This window comes from Tupaia chinensis, unplaced genomic scaffold (assembly GCF_000334495.1).
Source record: "Tupaia chinensis unplaced genomic scaffold, TupChi_1.0 Scaffold000077_1, whole genome shotgun sequence".
Lineage (NCBI taxonomy): Eukaryota > Metazoa > Chordata > Mammalia > Scandentia > Tupaiidae > Tupaia > Tupaia belangeri.
The window spans coordinates 449,462-466,599 of NW_006159538.1; the positions used below are offsets into that span (position 1 = coordinate 449,462).

Consider the following 17,138-nt stretch of genomic DNA (forward strand, 5'->3'; position numbering starts at 1 on the left):
GGAAAAAGGGTGTGGGGGCAGGCCCCCCCCCCGGGGGGGGGGGGGAGGGTGATTGCTTGCCCTCTGTCTCTTTGTATCTCTGTCTCTCTAGCGAGTGCATGCACCCTATAGCAAAAATCTCTCTAAAAAAATTTTTTTTAAATAAAATTTTTAAGATTTTTGCCATAGGGTTCCTGTGTGCCCTGAAGAGAGAAAAAGAGCGGGAAAGTGAAAAATCGCCTCTGGCAGGAATTAATCTCTTCTCCATCTTCCTCTCGGGATTTTAGGCATGCACGCACATGCACTGGAGTATTTTCCAGTCATGTGGAAGCCATAGCCTTAGCCACCATGCCATCTGTTGGCCTCCTAGCTTCTATTTTAAAGAAAAAAATTTAGTAAGTAGGTAGAATATGAGACATGCTTTCCCCTCTTCAACCAAAACAAGTGAGAACTGTGTCCCTTATCAAATACATAAAACATTCATTCCAAAAGCATTCTGGATTCTAATTTAGGGTACCCTTTCCACTTGCAGTTAACATTTGATCTATGTTTTACATATACATTCCAGACAAGAACACAGAAATATCATCATATTCCCAAATGAATGGAGATCATTTACTTTGTAAATATTGCAGCTGAAGTAGTGTTCTCAGTTTTATCAAAGTTGTATTTTAAAATTAAGTCCTTATTTGAGACCAGCAGATAGAGTAATGGTTATGTCACTGGACTCCCACATAGTTGACTGTGGTTCGAGTTCTGGACCTGGTGACTTAAAACTCACACTGGGCACGCAGGTGTTTGTGGGCCCAAAATCCCAAGAGGAGAATGAAGAAGAAGGAATTGCAGCATGGCCATACCCCCTGGGGGGTGACTTCTTGCTTTCTTTGTGTCTCTCCAGTGAGCTTATGCGCCTTATAGCAAAAATCTAATAAGAAAGAGTCCCCAATTTGACGAAAGCAAGACATCACAAAGAAGTGACCACACATAATAACTCTATAAAGGTGACCCAACAGGGCCAGCTCATGGTGTGGTTGTGAAGGCAGCTAGATCTCACATCTAGCACTGTTTGAATCCTGGATCAGTGGCTTGAAAACAAGCCAGATTGCAGTGAGATCAGTGCTGCGGATGTGGGGGGTGTTTTCCTACTTTCCCTGCCTGTCTCAGGTGAGCACATGTATCCTTTAGCAAATTCAAAAAGATGAGTCAAGAAAAATCAGATCTGTTTTTTTTTTTAAGAAAAGTACAGCACAATGCACTTTTTTTTATTTTTTATTTATTTTATTTTTATTATTTTTTTTTTTTTGGAGAGATTTTCACTATAGGGCGCGTGCGCTCGCCAGACAGACAGAGACATAGAGACAGAAAGCGAGAAATCACCCCCCAGGGGGGATGGTCACGCCGCAATCCCTTCTCCTCCATTCTCCTCTCGGGATCTTGGGCACGCACTCACAGGCGCCCGGCGTGAGTTTTAAGCCACCGGGTCTGGGACACGAACCGCGGTCGACTACGTGGGAATCCAGCGACATAGCCATTACGCTAACTGCTGGTTCCCAGCACAATGCACTTTCATTGTTCTTTGAGGTAATTTTCTTCTATTTAGGTTTTGATGGTTATGCTGCAATCTTTCACATGGCTCAGGGGGAGCCTGTGTCAGCATTAACCACAGAGAACATTCACACGGCACTCACACGCCGGACTCTGCTCCGAGCCTCACAGACGCTAACCTGAGTTATCCTGACGATAACCCTATCAGTTAAGGGCTACAGCTAGGCCTGTTTTGTAGATGAAGAAACGGAAGCACAGGCAGGTTAAGTAAGTTCTTCAAGGTCATATAGTTAGTATTATGCAGCTGGAATCTAAACTCAAATAGTCTGGTTCCAAAGTCTGCACTCCGTTTATACCATGTCTCTACTATGGCTGGGACGTTGATCATCCCTGGGACGGCTCATTGGAATACTTTATCTTTTCTCGGTGTCCTTCATGGGCCTTTTATGCCTTCTAGGGTAATAAGGATACGGTCGGTATTTGTTAAATTCCAAGGATTCCTATTAAGTCATGGTATAACCTGTTCTCATGAATAACCCAGGTGCCAGAAATAGGAAACTTAATGGATAAGACCAAAATTCACAAGAACATGGCTTATAATTCAGGACCACCAGTGGATTCTTCTCTAAGGAGATGAGGCCCTATCTTAAAGGGCATAACCATAACTTCAGATGTCTGTCTGAAAAATCTCAGATTGAAGAGTAGAAAAAGAATTTAAGTACACTGAAAAATGTCCAGAGTCAAACGCACGGAGTACTACATCGAGAGTGAGACTTGGGGTAAGGGTACAGAGGCAGTTTCTTTCTTTTTTTTTTTTTGGAGAGGTTTTTGCTATAGGGCGCGCACGTGCTCGCCAGAGACAGAAAGCGAGAAATCACCCCCCCCCCCGCCCAAGGGGGATGGCCACGCCTCAATCCCTTCTCCTCCATTCTCCTCTTGGGATCTTGGGCAGGCACGCACATGTGCCCGGTGTGAGTTTTTTAAGCCACCGGGTCCAGGACGCGAACTGCAGTCGACTACGTGGGAGTCCAGCAACACAGCCATTACGCTAACTGCTGGTCCCATACAGAGGCAGTTTCTATTGGGTTGTTGGGAACGTCATGATAGAAAAATGCATCATGACGTTCCCGACAACCCAACAGTTTACATACTTCAGTACTATTCGAAACTTAAAACAGGGCTGGCCCAGGAACGCAGTGGTTAAGTGCTGTGCAGAAGGCTGGATGCCAGATGGCCCAATGAGGTTTTGAGTTCCAGCCCTGGGGCTGTGTGTGTGTAGCAAGAACACCCTCCGTTGGGGGGTGCTTCCCTCCCCCCACAACCTGGCTAATACATGTGCCAGCTGACAAAAAAAGAAAAAAGAAAGGAAGGAAGGAAGGAAGGAAGGAAGGAAGGAAGAAAAGCTTGGACCCCAGTGTTTAAGGTAGCCAGATCTCACATGGCCTACTATATGGTCAAGTTCCAGACCCAGTGGCTTGAGAAAGACACCAGATGTGTACGTGTGTGTCCCAAACCCCCAAAGAAATGGAGGAGAAAGGACTGTGGCATGACCATTCCCCAAGGAGGGTGGGTGCTTTCTCTTCTCCCTCTGTCTGACAAGAGCAGGCACATACACTCTATAGCAAAACAAAAACCAAAAAATCTAAGGCAAGTGGAGACATTTCTGTGACTCTAACTAGCATAGAGTTGAGTCTTTGAAATCTAAGTGTGCAGTCTGGGACCAGTAGAGGGTGTAGTGGTTACGTCACTGGGCTTCCACATGGCTGAAAGCAGTTCGAGTCCTGGTCCCAGTGGCTTCAAAATCATTCTGGGTGCATGCACGTGCCCAACATCCCAGAGGAGAATGGAGAAGGGATTGTAGCATGGCCATCTCCCCTGGAGGGGGTGATTTCTCACTTTTCCCCTCACTGTCTCTCTTGCTCTCTCCAGTGAGTACATGTGCCCTAAGTGTGTGTGTGTGGGGGGAACTAAGAAAAAAAAGAGAAATCTGCGTTTAGTTTTTTTACACTTAATGTGATTACTGAATATTTGGGTTTAAGTCTACCATCTTGCCCTTCATTTCTGTAATCACAGACATGCAAAATCTAAGTCAGAATTTACTTCACACTTCAGTTTCAGCTCACTCCTCGTGATCAGCCATCCCAGTAACCACAGAGGCTGCCAGGTGGCCAGAGAGAGTATTGGTTCTTAATTTTCATTGTGTTGGGGTGCGGGAGGAGCTGGAGCTCTGGCTTCACCTTAGCAGGTGCTACTCCATTTATCACATGTATTACGGATTCCGTGACATGGTGCCGAAGTGACAGACTATGGAAACAGGGCGCTGAGATGACAAAGTCTGAACGCCAGCCGACAAGATCTTGAGTCTCTTCTGTGACTTTAACGTACAACCAATGAGGTGGACTACAAACCAAGGCTCATCGCTCCTGAATCAGTTTCTAGGCAATGCTCCAGCACTGGACGATTTAAGAGCTGAAAATAACTACCAGTTCCTTGGCCTCAAGAACTGGGAGAACAGCTGAGTCTTGAAGGAGCTAAACTGGGAAAGGGCAGAGGTAATCCTGAGGAATCCCATGCAAGTCTTGACACTCGAGACAGCAAATCTAAGTTTAAAACAGGCAGCTTTCCATCCCAGGGCACTGTCCGCTCTGGAGAGATGATGTATGCATCAACAGGAAATCACTTTCTGCTAAAACTCGCAGCTCCAGGAGTGGGTGACCTTTCTAAGCGTGGATGTTAATAACTGCTGGTTTTCCAGACTCAAGTGGCTATTACAAGGTACCTATTCTAGTCTGTTCCCTGGCTAGTAACAGAAAATATCTGGCTCTGGGTAATTTAAGAGAACAGAGTTTATCCAGCTAACAGTATGGAGTACCAGGGTCTAAGGGCCATTCTGGTAAGGGTATTCCCGCTAGTGGGTCCTGGGGCCATGCAGGAAGGGAACAGGCGTGGGCAACTGCACCCAGGCGTGTCTCTTCTGGGCTCCTTCCCTTTTCTTACACCAGGAGTCAATCATAGGGGCCCCACCCGACTCAACTACGCCCAAATGTCTCACCTTCTGACCCAGGAAGGTATTAAGTTTCCTCGTAATACGTTTACAACCAAACCTCAACACGTGAACTTTGTGGGGACACAAACCACAGCAGTACCATGCTCATGTTGTATCACAAATCCATAGCAGATTAACACGACTGACTTTATGCTTCTTCCCAGAAGGAAACGGTACGTTTTCATGACATTATTACATCCTGCACCGTCTGGGCTAATGGCATCTACCGGGCAGATCCCATAATGCGATTTGCAACAAATGAAGCACAGAATGGAATCTGAGGAACAAGCTGTCAATGGCAAAATCAGGCAATAGAAGCACAGGTGGGGATGCTCATTAGTAAACCCAAGCTTCACCACTTATTGGCTGTATGAACCTGGGTAAATTACTCAACCTCTAAACCATCTCTAACCCATGCAGCTGTCTGTAGTATCTACCAGCTCCATCAGCTGTTTTGAGAATGAAGTGAGATAGCTGCAGGAAAAGCGCTTGGCATGCTGCTGGTTTATGGTAGCTTTATTATTTATTTATTTATTTATTTTTAATAGAGAGGTTTTTGCTTAGGGCACGTGAGCTCACCGAGGAGAGAGAAAGAGAAAGCAAGAAGTCACCTCCTGAAAGGGGATGGCCAGGCCGCAATCCTTTCTCTTCCATTCTCCTCTTGAGATTATGGGTGCACACACACATGTATCTGGCTTGAGGCTCAAGCCACCAGGTCCAGAACTAGAACTGTGATTGACCACATGGGAGTCCAGCTCTGTAACCAGTACGCCACTTGCTTGTCCTACGGTAGCTCTTAGCAGCAGCTGCTGCAATTTCCATAATGGGAAGGTGGGGGGGCCATGGGAGGCCCATATGTCTGACCGAGTTCATCTTTAAAGGATTCCGAGGCTCAAATAGTTCAAATGCAAGCTAGATGAGAAATCGAGGGTTCTCCCTGGAGAAATCATCCATGGGTCCCTTCATTCCCTGGAACTCAGTCACATACAACTTAGGAGTGTCTTCACTCAGTTCTTTCCTTTTTATTGCCAGGACTCTAATTTGGATCTAATTTCCAGTCCTGTTTATTCCAAAAGCAGGCTACCTTGACAGAATCTTTTATTTAAAACAAACCCTATAAAGATAATTACTTGTTAAAATCTCTGCCCTGGACCTCCAGTTCCAATGGCTAAGACCATTTCCAACCTGAATTAAAAAAAGGTTTTCTGGTGGTGTAGTAGTTAGGCACTTGACTCCCACATGGCTGACTGCAGTTCAAGTTCCAGACTTGGTGGCTTGAAACACACTGTGTGTATGTGTGTGTCCAAAATCATGGAAAAAAAAAAAGGAGACGAGATTGCAGAATGGCCATTCTCCCACTGGCGGAGGGGAGGATTTCTCACTTTTCTGTCTTTTTGGTGAGTACACGTGGCCTATAACAAAAATCTCTCTCAAAATATTTTTTTCCCAATCTCACTTGTCATTCTCACCCCTCCAATGTAGAGTTCTTTCTTTCTTATTTTAAAAAGAGGTTTTTGCCTTAGAGTGCATGCATTTGCCAGAGAGAAAGAGAGACAGACGCAGTGAGAGGAAAGTGAGAAATCACCTCCCACAAGGGATGGCCACACTGCAATCCATTCTCCTCTATTCTCCTCCAGTGCTCTTGGGCATGTACGCACACAAGTCTGGTGGGATTTCCAAGCCACTGGGTCTGGGGCTTGAACCTGGGTTGGCCATGTGGGAGTCCAGTATGTAACTGCTATGCCATCTGCTGGTCTCAATATAAAGAATTTTTCCTATTCCTTCAACACACTGGAGTCTTTCAAACCTTTACATCTTCATCATGTTCTTTCCTAGGTCGAGAACAAATGACATTCTTTCTCTACCTTGAAAATCCTATTTCAACCTTGGAAGCTGAGTTAAAATGTAATATTTTAGTGATTTCCCTAGTTTCTCCATATTTTCCTTTTTCTTCAGGTTCCATCGTACACATCGATCTTTAATACAACACTCACCAGACCATTTCATTTATGCCTGGCATTTCCGAGACTTAATTTTTACTTCAGACATTTTTCTCTCTGCCCCACCGCTCTGCTGAGAATAACCTCAGAATAACCGTGGTGCTAACACACTGGAAAAGCACTCTGTGAAACAGTAGGGTTTAAGGAATCACATCACTGCCATACTGATCTGAAGGGAAATGGGAAGACTGGAAGCAGAAAACAATGTGGCCTCCCTTCCCTCTTGCCAGTTCACGTGAACAGGTGCTCGCCTGTGTACCACCACATGACGGCGGAGCAGCTTGGAATACGCCTTAGCAAAGCGTGAGCAGCCCCCGGCAGCCCACCCAAATGAACATCACACATGAGAAAGAAACGACAGGCTGTGTGAGAGTTAGAAGAGGGTCTATAAAAAGTTTTACTTTTTTGTGTATTTTTTAATACAAGACATTTGAAGTCTTAGATAAACAATGAGTTGATCCTATTAGGAACAAATATGGCACGGAGTCCAGAAACAAGAACATATCTCTCACTTTTTTTTTTGCACTTAGCCTTTTCAGTCACTATGCAATGATTATCGATTCGCCAAGGACAGTAACAGTCAGATGCTGGAGAAAAGGAGATATGAGAAACATCGTTTATTTCTTCTAAAGAGGTGAAAATAAGTAAGATTTCTTATATTTCTCACTCATAAGACTCTTAAACTCTTAAAAATGCAATTTCCTCTTTTCAAAGCACATGCCATCTTTTAAAAAAAAATCTTCGCAATGTACATTTGCACTCAAAAGAAAACATGCAGCATCGCTGTCTTCTGACAAAATTCTGCATAAAAAACCAAGTGACTTTCTGCAAGTATGTCCCCTCTTTATTATTCAGGGACGCCAAACCACAAACATTCAGTGCAATATTTTAACTGCTTATTTCCGTAGGAAACACAGAACCAATGATGTCTTCCGACTACAACTGTTTCCTGATGGTTAAGCAACAGTCTCCCTCTGCTTTAGTTTAAAGTACCCTCTTCAGCTTGCTGATGGAAGGTACAACTAGAACTCAGTAAAACTCGAGGATCCAAGTGGAGGATGGAGGAGAAATACTTAAGGTCTACCCTGTGCCATAAATTTAGAAAAAAAAGTACACAGAAAAACAAAAACAAACAACATAAAACCCTCAGATTTTACCAATGCACCCTTTTTAAAAAGTGTTTTTTCTTTTAATAGTTCTGAAAGCAGCTTAATGTAAATCAAAAGCAGTTCCTGAGTAACTGCAGTAAACAGTCTTTTAAAATATATATATGTATGTCTATATATATATATATGTCTATATATATATATATATATTTGCAACTTAGCTCATTTTGGTTTGGCCTTATTTACCTCCCCGGCATTTAGTTGACTCTTAGTCCCTTTCTTCCTTTCAGTTCCCAATGTGCAAGTACAACAGCATCAGCTCGGGGTCGGCATGGTGCAGGCATTTCTTGTCACTCATCTGCAGGTCTGTCAGGCCAGGTTTCCAGAGTCACTGCAGGTCACAGTTCTCACATCTCACAGAACCTACAAGCGCCACAGACACCTCACGTCTTCTTCATCAGGCGCCGTGACTGCCAGGTGTGGAGCTTGTTGTAGGCTGTCTGGAGCATCTCTTCTATGTGACTCACCAACTGGAAAACAGCAAGATGCTTAACGACAGTCAGGAAGGAAGGGGAAGCTCACACTTCTGACTCAAATCTGGGACACACATCACAGCAGTTTCCGAGCTCAACTCTGCTTTCCTAGTCAACGAGGCACGAGCAAGCCCTCAGTTACAGAGTGACCAGACAGATTTTGTAAGGAAAGGTAAGCGAGACTATGGCGTGCTCGAAAGTCAACGGTTCTTAGTAGTAATGTCTGTCCCCAGATAGGACAATGGACAACACGAAAGTTGGAACTGTGCTCTAGGCTCTAATTTCTTTTCTCAAGGGAAAGACAACTAAATCAGTGATCTCTAAAAAAAAAAAAATTTTTTTTTGGAGAGGTTTTTGCTACAGGGCACATGTGCTCACCAGAGAGAGAGATAGATAGAAAGCGAGAAATCACCCCCCGGGGGAATGGCCATGCCACAATCCCTTCTCCTTCATTCTCCTCTTGGGATCTTGGGCACGCACATACACGGCGTGAGTTTAAGCCACTGGGTCCAGGACTCCAACCACGGTCGACTACATGGGAGTCCGGCGACACAGCCATTACACCAACTGCTGGTCCCGTGATCTCTAAATTTAAACACAGGTCTGCTGAGGCAAGATGGTGATGCAACAGAAACACAACTGGACCCATATAGAAAGGTCCCGGGTTTGCATCAGAGCCTCCCTGTACTTCAGGGTTGTGTATACACACATACCTGTGACTCAGGTGGGTTGATGCTGGGGGCGGTTATAGCATAAAGACCTGCTGGCAGTATCTGTCTCTATCCCTCTCATGGAAGAAAAAGATAAACCTTAAAAACATAAGCTGGCCTTGCCCTGTGTGCAATGGTTAAACCCTGTGCACAGGGAGCTGGATATCACGTGGCTGATGGTGGTTCAAATCCAAGTGGCAGGAAATAAAATACCAAGCATATGTGTGTCCCTGCCCATAATCTTGAAGAGATGGAGAAATGGAGGAAAAAGCACCTGCTTACTGGGAAGGGGGTGCTTTCTTTCTTGCTCTCTAGCAATGTCTGTGCATCCTCTTGTCAAACAAAATTCAAAACTCCAAAACCAAGATACTGACCTGCCAACTAAGGCCAGGATGGTGGTGTTCCAGTATCATCCACAGAGTATTTTTTAAAACACCTCACTCCTGGGCCAATAGGTGGTGTTGTGGCTAAGGTGCTGGACTCCCACATGGCAGAGTGAGGGCCAAGTCCCAGATCCAGCAGCTTAATACACTGGGAACGTTTGCATGATGCCCAAAATCCCAAGAGGGGGATGGAGGATAAGGGAATGCAGTGTGGCCATCCTCCTGGGGCTGATTTCCTGCTTTCTGTCTCTGTCTCTCCAGTGAGCACATATGCCCTATAGCAAAAAATCTGTTTAAAAACAAAACAAACTACTCCTTTTATGACTTTTAATTCAAAAGCCTAGGATGAAACTCAGAAATCTATGAATTTCAAAAGCTTTCATGGAGTTATTTTCTGTGGATAATTCTGTGAAGCACTTTTCTGGTTTCATTTTGTTTTAGGGTCTTAGCACTAAAATTTCAGTATTTCAACATAATTCCATAGATTACTGCAAACCTAAATGGTTTCAGTGTTTTCCACAATATGCCAGTCACATCCTAGGCTGGGATGATGGGTCTTTAAAGAAATTTGCCCTCAGCATGGACACACTGGGGCTCAACAGGAGCAGTAACTCTTGAGGCAGAGTACCTTTGGAGTATGTTTCCTTAGAGTGGACAGTCTTTATGTGGTTAGAATCAGTCCTCTAAAGTCTACGAGTCAGTTCTGGAAGGGTAGGGATGGAGCTCAGGAAGTCCAAACTTCTTTTTAGCATATCAGTAACTGAGATTCAAGACGTACAGAGTTGAACAAATGAGAGCTCTGACTGGCAACGCCCGTTACCATTAAGGGAGAAAGGGATTCTATTGCTGACTGTCTAGAAACTTTAGATATGATGGAGCTGGCCCCACAGGGCATTAGTCAAGCATCGCAAGCTGGATCCCACATGATTGACATGTTCAAATGCCTACCCTAGTGGCTTGGAAAACATGCCAGCCACTGGGACCAGCAGTTAGCGTAATGGCTATGTCGCTGGACTCTCATGTAGTTGACCGCAGTTTGAGTCCTGGATCTGGTGGCTTAACTCACGCCGTGCGTGTGTGTGCGTGCGTGCCCAAGATCCCGAGAGAAAAATGGAGGAGAAGGGATTTCGGTGTGGCCATCCCCCCCGGGGGGTGATTTCTCGCTTTCTGCCTCCCTGTCTCTCTGTCTGTGAGCGCGTGCGCCCTATAGTTAAAACAAACAAACAAACAAAAAAACCTCTCCAAACAACAACAACAACAACAACAACATGCCAGCCACATGTACTTGGGTGCCCCAGATCCTGACAGAATGGCGAAATGGAGGAAAAACAATTGCAGTGGACCTGACTCCACCGTTGGTACTTTTTTTCTCACTGGCAAGGGCGTAGGAGTGCGTGTGGCCTCTGACAGCACATTTTTTTCCTTTTTAGGAATGCCACCTGCTAGCTCCTGCCTCTGGCAAGTTTTAAAAAATTACAGAGCCAGCAGGTGGCATGGTGGTTAAGATGGCTGGATCCAGCTTTAAGTTCCAGACTTGAAAAACTTATCAGGTGTGTGTGAATACACTCAAAATCCCAAGGGGAACCTGGAGAAGGGATTGCCATCCCCCCTGAAGGGTGTTCTCTCAGGTTCTCTACCTCGGTCTCCCTCTGGTGAGCGCATGTACCCTATAGCAAAATTTAAAAGAAAAAAATAATTATTCTGCTTGGTAGGCCGCAGGGCTGCGTAGTATCGATTACGCTGACACTGTAGCCTGGTGGGTAAGAGAGCCAGGTCCCACATGGCTGACTACATAGTTTGAATCCCGGCCTGAGGTTTGAAAAACACGCCAGGTACATGTTTATACATGCCCCAAATCCTGAAAGGATGGAGAAATGGAGGAGAAGGGATTGTGGTGTGACTACGCCATGTTTGGTGGTGCTTTCTCCCTCTCCCTTTGTCTCTGGTAAGTGCATGTGCCCTTAGGCAAATTAAGGAAAGAAAAAGAGAGAGAGAGATGAATGCCATACGCTTCTGTGAAGCTGTACACAGCCTTGGAATACTTTTTTGTTTGTAATTCGCTATGGGGCCTATGTGTGCACCAAGGAGTGACAGAGTGGAAGTGAGAAAGCACCTCCAAAAGGGGATGGCCATGCCAGAATCCCTTCTCTCCTACTCTCCTCTCAGGATTACGGGCACACATGCACATGTGCCTGGTGTTTTTCAAGCCACCAGATCCAGGACATGAACTGTGCAGTTGGCAATATAGGATCCAGCTGCATTAACCACACACCACCACCTAGCCCCCAAGTCCTTTTCAACACATTGCTCCAGGTAGTTATAATCAATAGAGAAGGCACATGACTTGAAACCTTTCTCCCACCCTGCACTGCTAGGGTAATAAATACTCAGCTTTTCTTAGTAATGCTTTATATTCTGAAAGAAAACTACTTAAAACAGGGAATAAATACTCAATGGAGACTGTTTTCAGTTGTAAAATTCCTCTTTGGAATATCCTATTAATAGTTTCTAAAATACTAAATCTGACGCATGCATACACTAATCTTCCCAAGTCATTTCTGGAAGGCATTCTATAACATACTCACACAAATTACCTGGTATGGTTGTGGTTGCTCCAGCCTTGCTTTAAAAACAATGCTAAAAATCTTGAGGACAAAATGATATTCCTCACTCACTGCCTCACCCACTGATGCTCCCTCCCGTAAAGAATCAGTGTGCCGAAGTCTGGTGTTCCCTAGAACTGTTCAGTAAACTGGATACTGCTGTAGTTCTGCCTTACTCTTGCTAAGTTTGTGCTCACTACTCAGTTTTTCCAAATTAAGAATATATATTTTTAGAAACACATACATATTATATAATAATAACAATAATACACATTTTAGAAACATTAACATAAGTTGTAAACTTCTAAAGAAAAGCAGAGAGAGGGCCAATGAGTGGCATGGTGGTTAAAGTGGCCAGATTCCACAGAGTCAACTACACAGTTTGAGTCCTGGACCCAGCAGCTTGGAAAACATGCTGGGCACACATGTGTGCACCCAAAATCCTGAGAGGAGAACAAAGGACAAGTAACTGAGGCATGGCCACCGCCTGTGGAGGGTGCTTTTCACCTCCCTTCCTCTCCCCCTTTCTTTGTCTCTCCCATAAGCACAGGCACCCAGGAGTAAATTTTTTAAAAAAGAGAGAAAATAAAGAAAAAGCATGGAAATTAATATCAAAAATGACTGATTAGTCCTGACCTCTGGAGGCTAGGAGGAAGCGGTGTGCAATTAAACAGGGACACTCAGTGAATACCTAAGGCTCATGGTAATACTGTTTTTTAAAAATTATTTAATTAATTTTATTTATTCATTCATTCTATTTTGATTTGACCAGACACACACAGTGAGAGAAAGAGAAAGAGGGAAAGCAAAGCAAACCACCAAGTCCAGGGCTTGAACTGTGGCTGGCCATGTGGGAATGCCCAGTATCTTAACCACCATGCCACCTGCTGGTCCCATCATGGTAATACTATACTACTTTCCATGATGAGTGAATACCTATTTATTATTTATAGTCTTCTGAATGTACATTTTAGAATTTAAAATCAGCACTTCAAGCAACAGAAAAAAAAATAAACTCATTTACATGAAAGCAAAGTTAATGTCACAATTTTACTACAAAGACAAAGAACAAAGAAAAATCAGGCCAAAATCAAACTGTCACCTTACATTTGTGCTTAAATACTGTCTCCGAATTTTTTCTTGGAATGGGCAGAGTTTTGTGACTTGGAATCGTTCCAGATTACTTTTCATTTTCACTACCTAAAGTAGATGAGAAACAATGAGTTACAGAAAATCAGAAAGAACCTGCAGTAGCTAAGAGAAAAACACTATATAGGTAAGTTATTTTTACTATAGAAAACTTCATAAAATGCAAAAAAAAAAAAAGATATACCTATTACATCCTTCCACTCAGAGATCCATGTTAACATTTTTATTAATTCATAAGCTTCTTGATTTTTTTTTTGTGCTTGCAAGCAAATATATATATATATGTAGAAAAATACAGTCCACACTATCTAAATTTCAGGTGGTTTAAATGGGAACATCTTTCTTCTAAGGCATTATTTTAAATAGATAGGGTTTCTATGTATGACCAAAGCAAATGCTTCTTTAATCTCCTTTGACAAGCCATTTCAATTTTTCCTATCTTAGTGGTATAAAAACGTCACTGTGGCTAAATGTTTATGTAACTTCTTAATTATATCCTAGGGTAAATGTTGGATTTCTAAGTCAAAGCACTTGAAAAAAAATATCATACAAACAGTGGAAGAAAGGCTCTTCTTTTAGTAATGTGGGCCAACATAGATCATTTAATTTTTTGATTATTTTGAAAATTAGGTGAAAAAAATTCTTTCTCTATAGTTTTAAAGTTTGCTATAGGGCGCATGTGCTTGCTGGGGAGAGAGACAGGGAAAAGTGAAAACACACTCGCCAGAGGGGATGGCCATGTTGCAATCTCTTCTCCTCTATTCTTCTCTTGTGATTTGTACACACACACACACACACACACACACACACAGGGCTGGTGTTTTTCAAACTGCTGGGTCCGGGACTTGAACTGCAGTCAGTCATGTGAGATCCAGTCACCTTAACCATCACGCCACTGGCTGGCCCATCTATAGCTTTAATTCACTCGAATACTAGATACTAATTTGAAAATTTCTTCTTAAGCTTACTGAGCTACTTGCATTCTTTAGTAAATCATCTCTTACGTCTTTCATTTTTTTTTATGATGTATTTATCTTTTTCTTAATGACTGCCTATAAGAGCAATGTGTATGGTAAATTACTATTACTGTTAGTGCTATTCACATTTTAGAAGAGATTGAGGTGTGGCCACCCCTCCCCCTGTACTCTCTCTCCCCCATCCTCCCAATTCTAGTGAGCGCACATACCCTATTGCAAATTAAAAAAAAAACAAAACGATTTTTCTCTCCATTTGTCCATTTGTCTTCTTCCACTGTCATGGAGCTGGTTAAGAGTGTTTTAGTGCTTAAACAGCAAGTGCTACAATAGTGATTGGTCTTTGTTTCAGATTTCACTATCCTAAAAATGTATAAAATAAATAAGTATTGTGATTTGTTCTGGGGCTCTGCTCTTCAAGATGTTGTGAAGCTTAAAAGAAATAATGTATATAACTATCCCAGTGATGGCACTGGTAAACACTCAATAAAGTGCCCTATAGCAAATTTAAAAATAGTTATAATAATAATATTAAATAAATAATTCTTAAAATTTTTTTTTCCGATTTCAAAATGACGTCTCACACTAAAAGTCACAACAGATGAGTGTGTTCACAATCAGGTCCAACCTTTTCTTCCAGGAATGGCGTATTAACGGGAAAGCAGGACCAGAAATGCCGCAGAAGTTCTCCAACGGCTACATACAAGTGTTTCAATTCAGACTGAATATCATTTGGCACCATTTCTGCAAAAGAAGGAAGAAATCTACAGGATAAAAGGTATTTTCACACATGAACCATTCCTAATAAAATGATCAAATAAACCTGAATACACATTTTGCCAGTGCAAAATCAGGACATGTTATTTTGAGATAAGTTATTAATTTTGTGGCTGAGAGATACAGAATTTTAAATCACTTGGGATTCTGAAGAAACTCAGAATTTCATTTATTCTAAGAGGTAGGGAAGAAATAAAACAAGATTTCAGTGTGCTATTAGGGAGACCAGCCAAGTAACACTGTATGGACTAGTATGACATTTCTGAAATGGAAGTTCTTATCTAGATAAGCTTTGGAATCTAAATGTATAAAAATAAATCTACAAAACAAAAATCCTAGAAACATTCCAAATAAAAACCAGTAAAAGTTCAGCACTCCTCCAGTTTGCACTTCACAGCTTATTCTAAGGAACAAAGCAGCAGGAGAAAGTGCCCCAGTACTTACGGTTTATGGCTTGCTGTGTCCCTCCCTGCATGAGTGCCCCTCCAGGGGACAGTGCTGTGATGGTAGTACTGGCGGCACTACTTGAGAGAACCTGACACAAATGAAGACAGAAACCGGTCTTCTTCCTTTGGCCATCTTTCTTACTCAACATTTCAGTTTTATAACAGTATGAATATATCATTTATAGCAACCAGAGTGAACTACTCTCCTTGAAACCAGAAACACAGTCTAGGTAGAAAATGAACACCCGCCAATCTTCGAATATCAGAAAGGTCCATAAGGACTCCAATCTTCGAATATCGGAAAGGTCCATAAGGACTCCAATCTTCGAATAGTCCTTTCTTATGGGTAACTCTTTTAATTTGGGAACTCTTCCCACTGAAGGTAAAACTGAATTTAAGAAAACACAACATGTTAACATGTATCTTGACATCAGATGGGGGAAAAAAAATCAACAGAGCAGAAATGTATCTTTACTCATTTAATTTTCAAAATCGGAAAGGTCCATAAGGACTCCAAACACAATTAAGTCCTTTCTTATGGGTAACTCTTTTAATTTGGGAACTCTTCCCACTGAAGGTAAAACTGAATTTAAGAAAACACAACATGTTAACATGTATCTTGACATCAGATGGGGGAAAAAAAATCAACAGAGCAGAAATGTATCTTTACTCATTTAATTTTCAAATAAATAAGTAAAGCCAAAAGAGTGAAAAATACATCCCCATTGTATCAGTTTCACTGTTTAGGGATAAAACCGACCTACTTATCCTCTGCCTACCAAGTACTGAGCTCTCTGACTATGGCAAGGAATAAATATTTTGTGAAACAGCTCAAGTATAGGGTTAGTGTTTTGAAGATTTTCCAAGAGCATTATAAATAGAAAGCTATGTGTATGGGTTGGTAGAAAGTGTTTTTTAAACTTGGTTTAAGAGTACAGCATAGGATAACCACAGATGAAGGGAAAATGGGAGCCTACGTTATTCCTACTTTCCTTTTGCTGTGAATTTCACAATGTAGGACAGACTTCGTGGCCTGCTGCTTGAGGCAGTCATATCTCAGAGGGCCGATTGCGTGGTTGGAACCCAAACCCAGTGGTGTCAGAAACACGATGTGCACAAGTGCAAGCACGCCCACACGACACAATCCATGAATCATGCTGATATGATCATCACAGAATAAAACAGAAGGGGAAGCTCAACTTTTCATTAGAATGTCAACTGATATATGTGGACCAGGTGACAGGATTAAAGTCACTTAATAGCCACCATGGTAATAACTGCTTCAAGCAAGAATTATCAATGGATTCTAAAAAAAAGCATAGATAAAAGTTCGTTGAAAAAATACAGGGTATTTTGGGTCAGCCAGGCGGCATGGTGGTTCAGGTAGCTGGATCCCACGGGACCAAATGCACAGTTCAAGCCCTGGAACCGGTGGCTTGAAAAACACACCATGAGTGTGTGCATACATGCCCAGAATCTTGAGAGAAGAATGGAGGAGAAGGGATTGTAGTGCGACCATCCCTCTTGAGAGGTACTTTATTTTCTAACTTTCTCTCTCTTCTTTCTCTCTCTGTGTCTCTGGTGAGCACATGCGACCTACAGCAAAAAAAAAAAAAAAAAAAGGCGCACATCATAAATTTAGTCATGAGGAAACAGAGAAACTTAAATTAAAGGCACTCTACAAAAAACTAGTCTGTAAGTCTTCAAGGTTATAAAAGACAAAGACTAAGAAATTGTTTAAGAGAGATTTTTGCTGTAGAGTGCTTATATTTGCCAAGGAGAAAGAGACAGACAGAAACACAGAAAGCGAGAAATCACCATTTTGTGGCCACACTGCAATCCTGTCTCCTCCATTCTCCATCTCAGGATTTTGGGCACGCACACACA

At 42.5% G+C, this 17,138-nt stretch overlaps 1 protein-coding gene across 2 annotated transcripts in view; it reads right to left on the reverse strand.

Moving 5' to 3' along the window:
• Positions 1 to 6,947: 6,947 nt before the first annotated feature.
• GTF2H1 (general transcription factor IIH subunit 1) overlaps positions 6,948 to 17,138 on the reverse strand; it is a 40,211-nt gene continuing 30,020 nt past the window's right edge. For both annotated transcript variants that reach the window (XM_014584555.2, XM_006142480.3), the window contains 4 exons: positions 15,250 to 15,340; positions 14,657 to 14,772; positions 13,013 to 13,105; positions 6,948 to 8,206 (listed from right to left, as the gene is read on the reverse strand). In XM_014584555.2, coding sequence (XP_014440041.1) covers positions 8,120 to 8,206; positions 13,013 to 13,105; positions 14,657 to 14,772; positions 15,250 to 15,340 — 387 coding nt within the window. In that variant the 3' untranslated portion in view covers positions 6,948 to 8,119. The remainder of the gene's footprint in view (positions 8,207 to 13,012; positions 13,106 to 14,656; positions 14,773 to 15,249; positions 15,341 to 17,138) is intronic.